General features: G+C 43.3%; 1 protein-coding gene across 1 annotated transcript in view; it reads left to right on the plus strand.

Moving 5' to 3' along the window:
* The window catches only part of LOC122546083 (uncharacterized), a 69,071-nt gene that overhangs the window by 8,106 nt on the left and 44,249 nt on the right, over nt 1-16,716 (plus strand). Inside the window, exons 3-4 of the mRNA XM_087974844.1 lie at nt 2,945-3,283; nt 12,994-13,380. Of these exons, the coding sequence (XP_087830970.1) occupies nt 2,945-3,283; nt 12,994-13,380 (726 nt within the window). The remainder of the gene's footprint in view (nt 1-2,944; nt 3,284-12,993; nt 13,381-16,716) is intronic.

The raw sequence follows: 16,716 nt of genomic DNA on the forward strand, positions 1-16,716 counted from the left end.
ACTAACGAGCAGTCTCAGAGTGTACTGGAAAATTGAAAATATGTAACATTTAGCTGTAAACTAGATACCTCAGTTGCTTTGACTATAATTTGAATCTAACCAATCAGTTTAAATTATGCCCCAGGAAACTAAAACCCAATCAAGTTTGAATTTATTGTTTTTGCCAACTTCAGAACAATGAAACCACCTGATGTTTGGGGTATAAAAAAAGCAGACATTTTGAAAGTTAGACATAAAGTAACTGCATTGAGAAACTGCCATTCAAAACATTCTGTACCAAAGGTACCTTTCTCATATGAAACATCTTTGCAGTGAAAGACAGAAGACAACTCAGGGAGATCTTGAGCTGAAAGAAGAAACACATCAATAATAACAGCCACTGTGTGGTTTTGTAATGAAGCTGATGTAACTTTAATCCGGATGGTTATTGGAACAGTAGATTGTTATAGAGTTGGAGACAGATAGCAAGCAGTTTAGGGAAAGGAGGCTTAAAGTTGGAAAGAGTTGTTGTTTAATGTTTACTTTGAGAGTTAAAGAATAAATTGATTTTTAATATAAAAGTGAATTTTGGGAGTTCACTATTCCTCATACTTTAACAGATGGCGATCCGAGGTGAGCTTTTCTGGGTGTTTGGTTTAATTAGCAGAAGGATTCACCGCCATCTCGTAACAGCAGCTTCACCTGGGCAATCAGGATGGACAATACATGCACATCATCAGGGCCAGCGATACCCATGATGGAATAAAACAAAAGGAGAAATTGATGAAACAAAGAACATCCTGAGGAAAAACCAAAAACAAAGCTGCAGATGCTGCAAATCAGAAACAAAAATGGAAATTATCAGAAAAGCTCAGCAGGTCTGGCAGCACCTGTGGAGAGAAATCAGAGTTAACGCTTCAGGCAGAGTGACCCCACTCAAGATGCTGAGGAGTTTGACAAGACAGATTCTGAGAGGATATTTGCTCTTGTGAACAAAAGTCAAACAGGGGAACAATTGCAAAATAACGGATTTTCAATGTAAATTGAGATGAGGAAACATTTAATCTCTCAGCTCCTCTTTTAAATTCATGAAGCAAAGAGCCACATGGATGATTATCCCCCTCCTCCTTCACCCAAATATCTTACTTAATGTAGAAAAGTTTAATCTGGACTCTGAGTTTAAATTAACCTGTGCTCATTTCAAAGGTCACAGCTTGGAGCTGGTGAATGGTTACATTAGGAATGACACCAGGGGGTTCTCCTTCACACAGAGTGTGGTCAATACTTTGAATGTGTTTGCTGGACAGAGTGAGGGGGAAGGCTGTAAAATCCTTGACCTTGTTTAAAGAAAATTAACTTTGAGCAATGGGTGGAGGGTTCTGCATGAATGAATTCAGGAGGGTTCAATGGATCCGATCTGTGAGTACCTTTAGCAGTCACACAGCACCAGAATATAGTCCAACAGGTTTATTTGAAATAACAAGGTTCAGAGCACTGCTCCTGCATCAGGTGAAGTCCTGGTGCAGTGTGACTTCTGACTTTGTCCACCTCAGTGCAACACTGGCACCTCCACATCATGTAAATATCTTGTAACCAAGGTTTGGAGATGCTGGTGTTGGACTGGGGTGTACAAAGTTAAAAATCACACAACGCCAGGTTATAGTCCAACAGGTTTATTTGGAAGCACTAGCTTTTGGAGCGCTGCTCCTTCATCAGGTGGTTGTGAAGTATAAGATTGTAAGACACAGAATTTATAGCAAAGGTTTATAGTGTGATGTAACTGAAATTACATATTGAAAACAGCTTGTATTGTTTGTTAAGTCTCTCATCTGTTAGAATGACCATGTTGGCTTCAATTCTTTTATCCGTAAATCACAAAACTTTTTTTTACAAGTTCCATTCTCAAGTGAACTTTAACAATTGGTGTCTGTCAGCCCAGATAATGTCTGTCAGCCCAGATAATGTATTGAAGGTGTGAGCTCCCCTGGGTGATACTGTCTGTGCCACAATGTTTGGACTGATTCTAATCTAAAAAAATGAATTTATAGAATCTTACATGGATTTTTGAGCAAAGTAAATTGTTACTCTGCAAGTACAAATTCACCCCCACAAACATATATGTGCATGTGTGCATGTGCGTATGTGTGTGGGGCGGGGGTGGGGAAGAGGGAGAGGGGGTGGTTGTGAATGTCTGTGAGGAGTGTGTGCCTTTGTGTGAGTGTAAGTATAAAGTCTGTGAGAGGGTGCATATGTGAGTGTGGCAGAGTATGTGTGAGCGTATGAGTGAGGGTCAGCATCAGTGTGTGCATCCATAGGAGTGTGTGTGTGTGTGTAGGAGTGTGTGTGTGTAGGAGTGTGTGTATGTGTGTGTGTGTAGGAGTGTGTGTATGTTTGTATCCGTAGGAGTGTGTGTGCGCGTGTGTCCGTAGGAATGTGTGTGTGTGTGTAGCGTGATGGGGTCACCTGTAGTGTGACATGAACCCAAGATCCCAGATGAGGCCATCCCCATGGGTACCGAAATTGGCCAAGAGCCTCTGCTCTGCCACTTTTCGTTGCTGCCAGACCCGAAGTCCACCTTGGAGGATGGTCACCTGAAAGTCCAAGGTTGAATGTCCCAGATTGCTGTATGTGGCAGGTACTCATGCAACTCAGCCAACGTTGTCTATCCCATTCGCTGCAGGCAAGGATGCCCCGAGGCATGCTACATTGGTGAGACCAAGCAGAAGCTACGGCAACGGCACCGTACAACAATCAACAGACAGGAGTGCTCCCCCCCAGTCAGAGACATTTTGATCAGGGTGACTTTTCTTGGGGAATGTCGAGGACAGACCTGTTAGAGATATGAGTGGAGTCTTTAATTGTTCATGTTATTGTGAAGTTGAAAGGAATGTAACATATTGAAATAAGACCTTCTGCACACTGACCTCATCCATTCTGATGTTTGTCCTTTCCTTTGATGCTCAAGGATATGTCTCAGTGGTGAGTGGAACAGAGGGAGATTCAGTTACTTTACCCTGTATCTTCGAGACCAGATCCTACCCTCCCCTGACCACTGTTACCTGGATGAGGAAGGAGCCCTACCAACACATCGTTACATTTACAGCCCAATCACAGGGAACTTGGCCAACTGGACACGGTGGAAATCGGTACGAGCTCATCGGGAACCCAGAGGAGGGAAACGCTTCAACCAGGATAAAGCAGCTGAGTGTGAGGGACAATCACACTTACCTGTGTCTGGTGGAATACAGATCAGAACCTGATTCTCAGTATCTGATCCAGAAAGAGACTCGGTTGCAGGTACATGGTAAGAAACCGTTCACACATTCTTCAGCCTGTAGAAGGTGCACAATGAGAGTGGAACAGATTCAGTGAATGTTTTGTGATTTGATTTTCTGCTGAAAGGACATGGAACTAAAACATTAACCCTGTTTCTCTCCATCGGTATTGTCTGCCCTGCTGAGTGTTTGCAGCATTTTGATGTTTATTTAAAATGTCCAGCATCTGTAGTATTTTAGCTTTTGGTTTCAAATTTAATTTTTTTCAATATTTAATGTACTATGATGTGCTGATATTTTTTAGGCGCTTCTGATGTCAGTATTGAAAGACATTGACACACTCAGAATATTTAGTTCAATCTCCAAATGACCCAAAGTTATACTGACATTAAGATCATCTCCTTGAACAGGAAGTTGCTACAGACTAATGTGTCCCTCTTGGATCCAACCTTCATCGGGAATAGTTCCATCAATGCAAGTACATTTCCCCAGTGTCCATCTGACTGTGTGAGGCATCACAGCTACGTGGGACCTATCCTAGCCCTGTATTCGCCCATGGGCTACAACAGGAAGTGGTGGTGTACTGTTACTGTTACTGTCACTGAGTGACTAATCCAGACACCCAATCCTGGGGCCATGGGTTCAAATCCCACCACAGCAGCAGGTGCATTTTTTAGAAAATCTGGTATTTATAAAAAAAAGCTAACCTAATGGCTGCATGTGACCATTGTTGAAAATTGGAAAAGCTGATCTGATTCAATCATACACTTTAGGGAATCTGGGGTTTGGTTCAGTTAGCTGGACAGTTGGTTTGCAAAGCAGTGTGATTCCAACAGTGTGGGTTCAATCCCCACATTGGCTCAGGTGACCATGAAGCACCCTCCTTCTCAACTCTCCCCTCACTGAGGTGTGGTGGCCCTCAGGTTAAACCACCAGCAGTTGTCTCTGTCTCTCTCTAAAGAGAAAGCAGCCCATGGTCTGGTAATAATATGGCAACTTGATTTAGAGAATGAAATCTGCCATTCACACTCAGTGTCATGTGTTGCCATATGCACAATCTTGAGCCCTCTCTCTCCATCAGCACCACCTCACACAGGCTCAGGGCTGCTCATAATCCACCAACTGTGCACAGTCCACTTCTAACTCTGTATTGGGAAAACAAAACACAGACTGGGTGATTACTTTGCAGAACAGAAATGTTCTGCCCACAAAAATGATTCTCAGCATCCAGTTGCCTGCCATTTCCACACCCCACTTTTTGGGGACCCAGTGACCTTCTGGACTCAATATTAAGGTGAATAATTTTAGGGCCTCAGCACCTTCTTCCACCTCCTTCCCCCAACCCCCACACACCAGGCCTTGTCATACATGGGCTGCTACCAAAACAATCCATTGTCAGTCCCCATCAATGGTCCCCATCAGCCGCTGTTCATTCTCCCAGGCTGACCTTTCTCCTTTCGTTTGTCTGTCCAATTGCTTTTCTCTCTGTCTGGGGTCTGTTTCCACTGAGTGTTTACTCCTGCCCCCTCACCCCCCTCCCCATCTTCAACATCTATACCACCCTCTCCCCAGCTATAATCAGTTGTAGAGTCATACAGCACAGGAGCGGAACCTTCAGTTCAACTAGTCCACACTGACCATAATCCCACACTAAAGTAGTCCCACCTGCCTGCGCTTGGCCCATATCCTTCCAAACATTTCATTTTCATGAAATTATCTAAATGCCTTTTACACATTATAACTGTCCCCACATCCACCATTTCCTCTGAACGTTCATTCCACATAAACCACTCTCTGTGTAAAATAAAAACTGCCCCTGAGAGGCACAGAGGCATAGAGATGTGCAGCATGGAAACAGACCCTTCGGTCCAACCCGTCCATGCCGACCAGATAGCCAACCCAATCTTGTTCCACCTACCAACACCCGGCCCATATCCCTCCAAACCCTTCCTATTCGTATACCCATCCAAATGCTTCTTAAATGTTGCAATTGTACCAGCCTCCACCACTTCCTCCGGCAGCTCATTCCATACACATACCACCCTCTGCGTGAAAAAGTTGCCCCTTAGGTCTGTTTTATATATTTCCCCTCTCACCCTAAACCTATGCCCTCTAGTTCTGGACTCTCCGACCCCAGGGAAAAGATTTTGCCTATTTATCCTATCCATGCTCCTCGTAATTTTGTAAACCTCTATAAGGTCACCCCTCAGCCTCCTTCCTTATGTCTTTGTAAAATCTTTCTCCTCTCACCTTAAAGATATGCACCAGTCTTGAAATCTCCCACCTGAGCAAAAAGACACCTGCCATTCACCTTATGTATATTCCTCATACTACTATCGATCTTGATAAGGTCACCTCTCAACCTTGTACGCTCCAGTGAGAAATGTCCTAGTCGCTCCAGCCTCTTCCGGTAACTCAAGGCCTACTTTCTCGGCAACATCCTGGTAAATCTCTTCTGAACCCGCTCCAGCTAAATGATATCCTTGCAATAACAGGGCGAGCAGAACTGGACACAATAGAGGCCTCACCAGCATCCTGTCCAACCTGAACATAACATCCCAACTCCGATTATCAAAGGTCTGAGCAATGAAGGCAAGTGTGCTGAACCACTATATATATAGATGATGCTAATTTGGAAGAATTCTGTACCTGAATCCCTAGGTCTCTGTTCTACAGCACTACCCAAGGCCCTACTTTTAATTGTGTAAGTCTTCCCTTTGTTTGTTTTCCCAAAGTGCAATACTTCACACTTATCTTGAACTCCATCTGTTACTCTTCAGCCCATTGACCCATTTGATTAAGATCTTTTTGTATTCTAAGATAACCTTCTTCACTGTTCAATATTCTATCAATTTTGGTATCAACCACAAACTTGCAAAGCATGCTTTTTGTAGTCTCATCGAAATTGTTGATATAAATGACTGACAAAAGTGGGCCCAGCCCCTGATCCCCGTGGAACCCTGCTGGTCACAGGCCTCCAGAACAAAACCCTCCCTCTACCGTCACTCTCTGTCTTCTGCCTTTCAGCCAATTGTGCATCCACTTGCCAAGCTCACCCTGAATCCCATGGGATCTCACTTCACTAATTAGTCTACCATGCGGAACCTTGTCAAAGGATTTACCAAAGTCTAAGTAAACAATGTTAACCCCTCTGCCCTCATCAATTTTCTTGTTTACTTCTTCAAGAAACTCAATCAAGTTTGTGAGACACGATATCCCTCGCACAAAACCATGCTGACTATCCCGAATCATTCCTTGCCTCTCCAAATGAATATAAATCCAAAATTTCAGAACAATTTCCTCACCACCGAAGTCAGACTCACAGGTCTGAAGTTCCCAGGCTTCTCCTGACATTCCTTCTTGAACATTAGCCACTCTCCAGTCATTCAGCACCTGACTGTTATTTATGGATGATACAAATGTTCCTGCAGGGGGCCCAGCAATTTCCTCTTAACTTCTGACAAAGTCCTGGGATTGAGTAGACCACGTCTCAGAGTTTATATTTATATTTTCGAAGACCTCTAACAATTCCTCTTCTGTAATGCAAGCTGTTTTCAAAATGTCAATATTTATTTCTCAGAGTTCTCTAGCCTCCACTTCTTTCTCCACATCAAAAACTGACACAAAATATTCATTTGATATCTCTCCCATCTCCTGAGGGGTGGCATGATGGCTCTGGCTAGCACTGACACCAGGGACCTGAGTTCAATTCCAGCCTCAGGCAGCTGGAGTTTGCATGTTCCCCCTGTGTGGTGAGGGTTTCCTCCCACAGTCCAAAGATGTGCAGGTTAGGTGAATTGGCCATGCTACATTGCCCATAGTGTTAGGTATATTAGTCAGTGGAAATGGGTCTGGGTGGGTTACTCTTTCGAGGGTCGGTGTGGGTTTGTTGGGCTGAAAGGCCTGTTTCCACTTTAGATTAGATGAGATTTGTTACAGTGTGGAACAGGCCCTTCGGCCCAACAAGTCCACACCGACCTGCCGAAGCGCAACCCACCCAGACTCATTCATCTACATTTTCCCCTTCACCTAACACTACGGTCAATTTTCGCTTAGCCAATTCACCAAACCTGCACATTTTGTGGACTGTGGGAGGAAACCGGAGCACCCGGAGGAGACCCACGCAGACACAGGGAGAACGTGCAAACTCCACACAGACAGTCGCCTGAGGTGTAGAATTGAACCCGGGTCTCTGGCACTGTGAGGGAGCAGTGCTAACCACTGTGCCACCGTGCCGCCCACATTGTAGGGAATCTAAAACACAAAGGCAACCACTTTGTTTTTTAAGGAGACTTACACTCTATCTCTTGTTGCTGTCTTGGTCTTAATGTACTTATAGAATCCCTTTGGATTATCCTTAACTTTATTTGCCGAGGCTATCCCATATCCTTTCTTTGACTTCCTGATCTCTCTCTTATGAATGTCCTGACACTCATTATACAGTGCAAGAGATCCATTTGGATCCCGTTGTTTATATTTAGTATATGATTCTTTTTTATCCCTGACTGGAACCTCCATCTCTTTATTCACCTGTTGTTCCTGAAAGCAGTACAGTTGAATCCTTCCTTTGTGAACGGTCTTTTCTGTCTCAGAAGAGATCGCAGTGATCCAAGAATCTGAATCCCTGAACATTACACCACCTCTTCAGCCATTGATTTGTCTCCTTTATCCTTTTGTTCCCTAAGATGAGCTTGGCTTTGGGATTAAACCAGAGATTACTACTTTTTAAATCTTCGACCTAACCTCTAATATTCACTTTGTAAAGCCTTTATTCTTTCCCTAACTATGTCATTCCCATCAATGTGTACAAAAACTTCCAGTATCTCAGTCTTCCCTTTAACAGTATGTGTCAAACATTTTGCAATGTCCTTAATCCTAGCACCAAGAAAACAGTATAATATCCTAGATTCATGCTCACTGCTGTCGACCTTCCTGTCTGTGCCCTTGACAGGAGAGTCACCTACAACAATGATTCTTTTAAATTTTGTCAAACCCCTCCAAACATAAGATTCATTCTTACAGCCCAAGATCTGACTGTCCCTTCTAATTTCCTCTGAGAGATTATCCTTTCAACAGTACGGGAGATTTCTGAACTACCTTCTTACCTTTCCTGACAGTCATCCATCTATCTGACTGATCCTGCTGTGATATCATCTCTCGAAATCTACTGGCCGTCTTACTCTGTGTCTCTTGTATGCCCTCAATGTCATTAAGTCGAAAAAGAAGCAACTTACACTAACATCTTAACTCTAAAGTAAACTATGTTTCTTTATCCAAAGAGTTAATATTAAGCACAAGTGGTCCAGCAGACAGCTTTCAATGTTCTGATTAAAAATAAAATCCCACGTGTCAGCCTGTCCAAGAGCTCTGTAAACACAACTTGGTTTGAAACAAAACATTCCTCAGCAATTTAAAAAAAAATTGCTTCAGTGAGTTTAAAAACATCTCTCTCATAATTTCATAGTGGAAAAAGACTGAATAGTCCACATGTGGGCCTGTCCAAAACTTCCATTGATAAAACTCCATTTCATAAAAAATTGTGTCAGTTTTTTTTGCTTCTTTTGCATTTTTGACGAGAAAAGAGCTAAAAATGAATCAAATAAAAAGCTTACATTACTGAAATTTAATAAACGTAAGAAATCTGAAAGTAAATTTGGAAATAAATCTGAATCTCAGGAGCGGCTGCAAGATCCACACTCCTCTCAGTCCACTGTTTTTGATCATTTTATTTCTGAAGAAGTGTCACTGGACCCAAAATATTAACACTACTTTCTCTGCAGAGATGCCACTGTACCTGCTGAGTTTTTCCAGCAATTTCTGTTTTTGTCTTTGCCATCCTTACTTGGTCAGGTCTCTAGGACAGGGGTGGACAGTACATCAGTATTGAGGAAGGATGTTCACTGTGTCAGGTCAGTGGAAGTGAGTGTGAGTCCTGGAGGTTGGGTCAGGGGCTGTGTAAGGAAGAGCACTAGGTCCCATGATTTCTGTCCCTAGCCCTATCTACACATGAATGCTGACCCACTGAATTATATTTGACGGCTGGGTAAGGAATCACCTAAGATGCTGGGGACATCTTCTGGGTCAAGTTTTTTGGGAATGCATCAGCCCTAACATTTGCACTGATGAGAATGGCTCCCCCTCATTGAGGATGGGGATGGGGATGAGGTACGAAGGTAAACTGGCCAAAAATATAAAGGAGGATAGTAAAAGCTTTTTTAGGTATGTGAAAGGCAAAAAAAAAATGGTTAGGACTAAAATTGAACCCTTGAAGACAGAAGCAGGGGAATATATTATGGGGAACAAAGAAATGGCAGAAGAATTGAATTGGTACTTCAGACCGCTGTTCACTGGGGAAGACACAAGCAATCTCCCAGAGGTAACAGTGGCTGAAGGACCTGAACTGAAGGGAATTTATATTTGCCAGGAATTGGTGTTGAAGACACTGTTAGGTCTGAAGGTTGATAAGTCCCCGGGGCCTGATGGTTTACATCCCAGGGTACTGAAAGGAGGTGGCTCGAGAAATCGTGGATGCTTTGGTGATTATTTTCCGGAGTTCGATAGATTCAGGATCAGTTCCTGCGGATTGGAGGGTGGTTAATGTTGGACCACTTTTTAAGAAAGGTGGGAGAGAGATAGCAGGCAACTATAGACCAGTTAGTCTGGCCTCAGTCATGGGAAAGATGCTGGAGTCTATTATAAAGGACGAAATTACGACACATCTGGATAGTAGTAACAGGTTAGGTCAGAGTCAGCATGGATTTATGAAGGGGAAATCATGTTTGACTAATCTTCTGGAGTTTTTTGAGGATTTAAATCTGAAGATGGACGAGAGAGATCCAGTAGATGTAGAGTACTTGGACTTTCAGAAAGCCTTTGATAAAGTCCCACATAGGAGGTTAGTGAGCAAAGTTAGGGTGCATGGTATTGGGAAAAAGTACTAACTTGGATTGAAAGTTGGTTGGTTGACAGGAAGCAATGTAGTGATAAACAACTCCATTTTGGAATGGCAGGCAGTGACCAGTGGGGTACCGCAGGGATCAGTGCTAGACCGCAGCTTTTTACAATATATATTAATGATATAGAAGATAGTATTAGTAATAACATTAGCAAATTTGCTGATGATACAAAGCTGGGTGGCAGGGTGAAATGTGAGGAGATGTTAGGAGATTACAGGGTGACCTGGACAGGTTAGGTGTGTGGACAGATGCATGGCAGATGCAGTTTAATGTGGATAAATGTACGGTTATCCACTTTGGTGGTAAGAACAGGAAGGCAGATTACTACCTAAATGGAGTCAATTTAGGTAAAGGGGCAGTACAAAGAGATCTGGGTGTTCTTGTACACCAGTCAATGAAGGCAAGCATGCAGGTACAGCAGGTAGTGAAGAAGGCTAATAGCATGCTGGCCTTCATAACAAGAGGGATTGAGTATAGAAGCAAAGAGGTGCTTCTGCAGCTGTACAGGGCCCTGGTGAGACCACACCTGGAGTATTGTGTGCAGTTCTGGTCTCCAAATTTGAGGAAAGACATTCTGGCTATTGAGGGAGTGTAGCGTAGGTTCACGAGGTCAATTCCTGGAATGGTGGGACTACCTTGCGCTGAAAGACTGGAGCGACTGGGCTTGTCTTCCCTTGAGTTTAGAAGACTGACAGGGGATCTGATTGAGACATATAAGATAATTAAAGGATTGGACACTCTGGAGGCAGGAAACATGTTTCTGCTGATGGGTGATTGCCAAATCAGAGGACACAGCTTAAAAATACAAGGTGGACCATTTAGGACAGAGATGAGGAGAAACATCTTCACCCAGAGAGTGGTGGGTGTGTGGAATGCTCTGCCCCAGAGGGCAGTGGAGGCTCAGTCTCTGGATTCATTTAAGAAAGAGTTGGATAGAGCTCTCAAGGATAGTGTTTTCCAAATCCCTGTTTTCACACTGCAGGGATTCGGAAAAATAGAAATGACAGAGCAAAGGTGCAGGCTACTGAAGAGGCAAATAGAAATGCAAATGAACATTGAAGTACAAATGTTACCAGCGTTTGTAACTCAACCGCCCTTTCAGGCAGTGTGTTCCAGACTCTTATTAACCTCTACATGAGGAAGAATCTGTTAAGTCTCCTCTCACCCTCTATCTCCGACCTTAAATCTATCTTTCCTGTTTACTGACCACAGTATGAATGAAGAAAGGACCTTCTTTTCTATCCTATCTGAGCACTCGTAATTGTCCATATTTTATTAGTTTTCCTGTCAACCAATCAAAAAAAAGAGAGAACAGATAATGCAGGGTAGTGAAGAGGTGAATGATAATCAAAGTGTGATGGGAAGGGGTCGGAGATATACAGACAAAGATACAAGAGGTGAGGCCACTTTGGATTTGGTACAAAAGAGTCATGTATTAGGTGTAGACAACTGGGATCAAGTGAATCTCTTGAAGAGTATAAGGGCTGTAGGGGCATTCTTATGAGGGATATCAGGAGGGCAAAACGTGGACATCAGATAACCTCAGCAGATCAGGCTGAGGATAAGCCAAAAATATTCTACAAAGTCATTAGAAGCCAGAGAGCATCCAGGGAGGGAATAGGGCCTCTTCAAGATCAATGAGGTCATCTATATGTAGAACCAGAGGAGAGGGGGAGATATCCTCAACAAATATTTTGCATCAGTTTTTACTGTGGAGAAAGAAATTGACGCAAGGGAACTCAGGCAAATAAATATTAATGTCTTGAAGGAATTCACTTTACTGAAGAGGAAGTGTAGGAGGTCTGGAAAAACATAAAACATAAAAGATATTGTTTACATGAACTTGTGTAAAGCTGTTGTCAAAGTTCCACATGGTGGACTAATTAGTGAAGTTAGGTGGCATGGGATTCAGGGAGAGAAGGCCAGTTGGATACAAAATTTGCTTGATGGTAAGAGACAGAGTGTCGTGATGGGGTTTGTTTTTACATTGTACCATGTGACCTCATTTGAGGAACATTCTAAGATATCATCCATCTTATGTCAGTGATTAACTCCTTCATCAATGTTGCAACACCCCCTCCTCTTTGACATTCCCCCTACCCCTACATGTCTCATCTCACAGTTCAATAGTCCAGAACATTGTGCTGTCAATCCTGTCACACCCTCAACCATGTCTCTGTGATAACAACAATATCTCATCCCCACTCATTAATCTAAACCCTCAGCTCGTCTGCCTTACTCACAAGTAAATGCCATCCAGCCATGCCACACTCCCTTATGCCCTCACTTGACGATATTCACACTGCCTTCTGGATTTACTTGGATTACCTCCACCCCCCCCCCCCCCCCCCCCCCACAATGCTTCCACTGCATCCCCCATCCCTCTGCTATGACTGATGAATGAGCCAGGTTGCGGAAGGCTGGCTGGGTAATAGAGTAGAAAGTGATGGGAAATAGAAAAGGGAGGGCCCTGAGTCCTGCTCTTCAGATAACTCTGGGTCTCCTGGAACAATGGAGAGTTCAGAAAACTCTCAGGCACCAAACCCTCTCTTCAACCAACAGCAACAACCCCCCACAGTCTCACCTCAGGATGTTTACAAACCAGCCGAAGCCCTCTGTTGTTTCCAGCCCGGAGCTCATTCCACACTGTCACTAGTCTGTTCAGAAACCACAATTGTATCATATCATACCTTTTCTCACGAAATAACAGATTCAATGTTTTACCTCACTGCTTAGTGTCTGTGCTGTTGTCTTATATTCTCTCTCTCTCTCTCCCCTCACAGCAGATTTTGTTAATAGTTGGTCAATGACAATCGCGGATGGAGTGAGGGCTGAGGAAGGAGGCTCCGCTGTCTTACCCTGCAGCTTCACCCACCCTGACACTCACCTCACACTCACCGGCTCCATCTTATGGTACAAGAGGGAATCACGGTCTTTAATCTTTAAATGTACATATCCTGGTCCAGACCATTACCAGGGTGAGCTGTGTGAGAATGTGAGACAGTGGGATGGTGGGAATCGATTCAGATTCGTGGGGAACCTCAGCAACAAAGATGCCTCAATAATGATGGAGGGACTGAGCTGGGAGGATGCTGGTTACTATCGGTGTCGTGTGGAGCTCAATATCGGCAAGTTTGGATCCAGAGAAGGAACACGTCTGAAAGTGGAAGGTGAGGAACAATGTTCTGATGTGTCACTGCCCTGACAGCTCAATGGGGACAGGCTCCACCAGGTCCGGGAGCTCTTGGGTTGGCTCCTTCTCCTGGGCTCTTCCAGTTGGTCTCAGGCAGGGGGGCAGTGAGACGGACAGAGACAGAGAGGCACAAAGAGAGAGAGAGAGAGAGAGGTAGAGGGAGAGAAAGAGAGAGAGAGAGAGACAGTGACAGAGAGACATGACTGGGATTTAGAGACCATTCCATCACCATCTTTGAAACCTCCCAAAGTCACACTCATTCATTATCACATTCAAACTGGCTTCATTGCTCTGGGATGGGGAACAGAGAAAACATCACTGACAATCCAAACTCCAAGATCCCCACCGATGAGGGTCCAGCTTTATCAGCATTGGGTGAGGACAAGAGAGACCTAGAAGCTCCTGAAACCTCATTGGATGAGCTCATCTCAGGGTGAAGGAACCCTCAGCTCACATTGGCCGAGAACCTCACTGTTGCTATCCTCCACCTCTATTGGCTGAGGAGAAAATGGGAGGAGCTGTCCTTGGCTGAGGCTAATGTCCTGGAGATTGTGGCAGTTTGTGAAATTTGAATTTGAAAATATCTAGAACTGAAAACTAGTCTAATAATGACTGTGTTCCCATCACCATTAAAAAAGAATCTGGGTTAATCATGTCCTTTTGGGAGGGAAATCTGTTATCCTTACCCGATCTGACCTACATGTGACTCCATACCCACAGTTATGTGTTTGACTCTTAACTGCCCCTCAGTTGTGGATAAGGAGTGAACCCAGGAGTGCAAATGAAACTATGGCTGCAAGAGCAGGTCACAGGCTAAGAATCCTATGAATTAATACACCTCGTGACTCCAAAGCCTATTGGCCAGTCAGGAGTGTGATGAAATACTTCCCACTTGCCTGGAACAGTGCAGGAAAATATATCACTGCTCTGTCATTATTACTGGGTCAAAATCGTGGAAATCCCACCCTAACATCATTGTGGGAATAAAAATAACGATAAAATGCACTGCAGCAAGACAGCAACATTCCCTCCACCAGCACCTTCCAAAGTAGGGACCTTGAAGACCTCAGTGAAAAATGACATCAGATACAGACCATCCTGGCTTGGAACTATCTTTTCATTGTCCAAGGGGATGTGGGTGTCCCATGCACAGTCAGTCTTTATTGGCCAGCCCTGGAGAAGGAATGGTGAGCTGCCTTCTTGAACTGCTGTATTCCCTCAGCTGCAGAGTCATTCACGATATGGTTGGTAAAGGATTACCAAGGCTTTGTCCCAGTGACACTGAAGGAATGATGAAATATTCCCAAATCAGGATGGTGAGTGTCTTGGAGGGAAGCTTGTAGGTGGAGATGTTCTCCTGTATCCCATGTTCATCAGTGAACAACCATCCCCACTTCTGACCTTATGGTGGAGGGAGGGTCATTGATGATGCAGCTAAAGATGGTTTGACCAAGGACACACTAACCTGAGGAACTCCTGTAGAGATGTGTTCTGGAGCTGAGATGACTGATCTCCAAGAACAACAACCAGCTTCCTCTGTGCCAGGTCTGACTGAAACCCATGGAGGTTCCCCTCTCGGCTTCCCACTGGATTCAGTTTTGCTCAGGTTCCTTGATGCTACACTCGCTCAAATACAGCCTTGATGTTAACAACAGGCACATTCGCCTGTACCTGTCTTTTTGTTTTTTCCGTTGTTTACCTATTATTTACTATCTGTGCTACTTAACTCTGTGATCTGCCTGTACTGCTCACAAGACAAAGCTTTTTGCCGTGCCTCGGTACATGTGACAATAAATTCAATTCGATTCGATTCGATTCAATTCGATTCAGTCACTGACAGCTTCCAGCAGTTTAATTTGCCAAATTGAAAATATGTAACATTTCACTGCAAACGAGATACCTCAGTTGTTTTGAGCATGATTTGAATCGAATCAATCAGATTAAATTATCCCCCAGAATACTAAAACTCAATCAAGTTTGAATTTATTGTTTTTGCCAACCTCAAACTAATGAGACAATCTGATGTTTGGGGTATAAAAAAAAAGCAGATATTTTGAAAGTTAGACAGAGAGTAACTGCCATTGAGAGACTGCCGTACAAAACACTCTCAATCAAAGGGTCCTTCTTCATATGAAACATCTTTGCAGTGAAAGACAGAAGTCGACACAGGAGATCTTTAGCCGAAAAAAGAAACACACTGACAATAACAGCCACTGTGTGGTTTTGTAATGAAGCTGATGTAATTTTAATACAGGTGGTTATTGGAACAGTATATTGTTATAGAGTTGGAGGAAAATAGCAAGCAGTTAAGGGAAAGTTAAAAATCACACAACACCCAGGTTATAGTCCAACAGGTTTAATTGGAAGCACACTAGCTTTCGGAATGACGCTCCTTCATCAGGTGATTGTGGAGGGCTCGATCGTAACACAGAATTTATAGCAAAAATTTGCAGTGTGATGTAACTGAAATTATACATTGAAAAATTAATTGTCTGTTAAGCTTTTCATCTATTAGAATACAGTGATAGTTTCACTTCTTTCATGTGTAAATCACAAAACCCTTTTTTTTAAAGTTGCATTCTCGGGTTAGCTGTTAACAATGGTGATAGGTAGACAATATGTTGAAGGTGTTAGCCCCCTGTGTTCTCTGTCTATGACCTGATGTTTAGATTGATTCAAACCTAAAAAGTGAGATAACAGAGTTTTACACAAATTCATGCAGTTTTTGAGCTCAGAGTTTTCCATGAATGTATGCAGTTTTTGAGCAAAGTGCAATGTAACTCTGCAAGTACAAATTCACAACACAAAATATATGTGTGCATGTGGGTCTTTGTCTGTCTGTGTGTGTCTGTCTGTCGGGGTGGGGGTTGTGAGTGTGAGAAAGTGTGTGTGTGTGTGTTTGAAATCAGTTAAGGGTAAGGAAGTTTAGAGTTGGAAATAGTTGTTGTTTAATGTTCACTTTGAGAGTTAAAGAATAAATTGATTTTTTTTGTTGAAATAGTGGAATTTGGGAGTTCTCTATCACTTAGACTTTAACAGATTACGATGTGAGGTGAGCTTTTCTGGGTGTTTGGTTTCATTAGCAGAGGGGGTCACCACCATGTCGTTACAGTTTGGGGGCTCATCTGCGATTTGGACGGGTTTAGACAGATCCAGTCTGAGATTTGGAAAGATTTGGGTCCAAAAGATCCCAGCAGATTTAAACACTTGCCGAATAGTGTCCGAGATTTTTAAAGAAAATGTAGGTGAGAGAATTGATTTATTTTCGGTTATTTGTGGTTGGTTAAATTAAAAGTGAGAGAAATGGCTCTTG

This window comes from Chiloscyllium plagiosum, unplaced genomic scaffold (genome assembly GCF_037043375.1).
Source record: "Chiloscyllium plagiosum isolate Xiang-an unplaced genomic scaffold, Cpla_swu_hap1 HiC_scaffold_2, whole genome shotgun sequence".
Classification (NCBI taxonomy): domain Eukaryota; kingdom Metazoa; phylum Chordata; class Chondrichthyes; order Orectolobiformes; family Hemiscylliidae; genus Chiloscyllium; species Chiloscyllium plagiosum.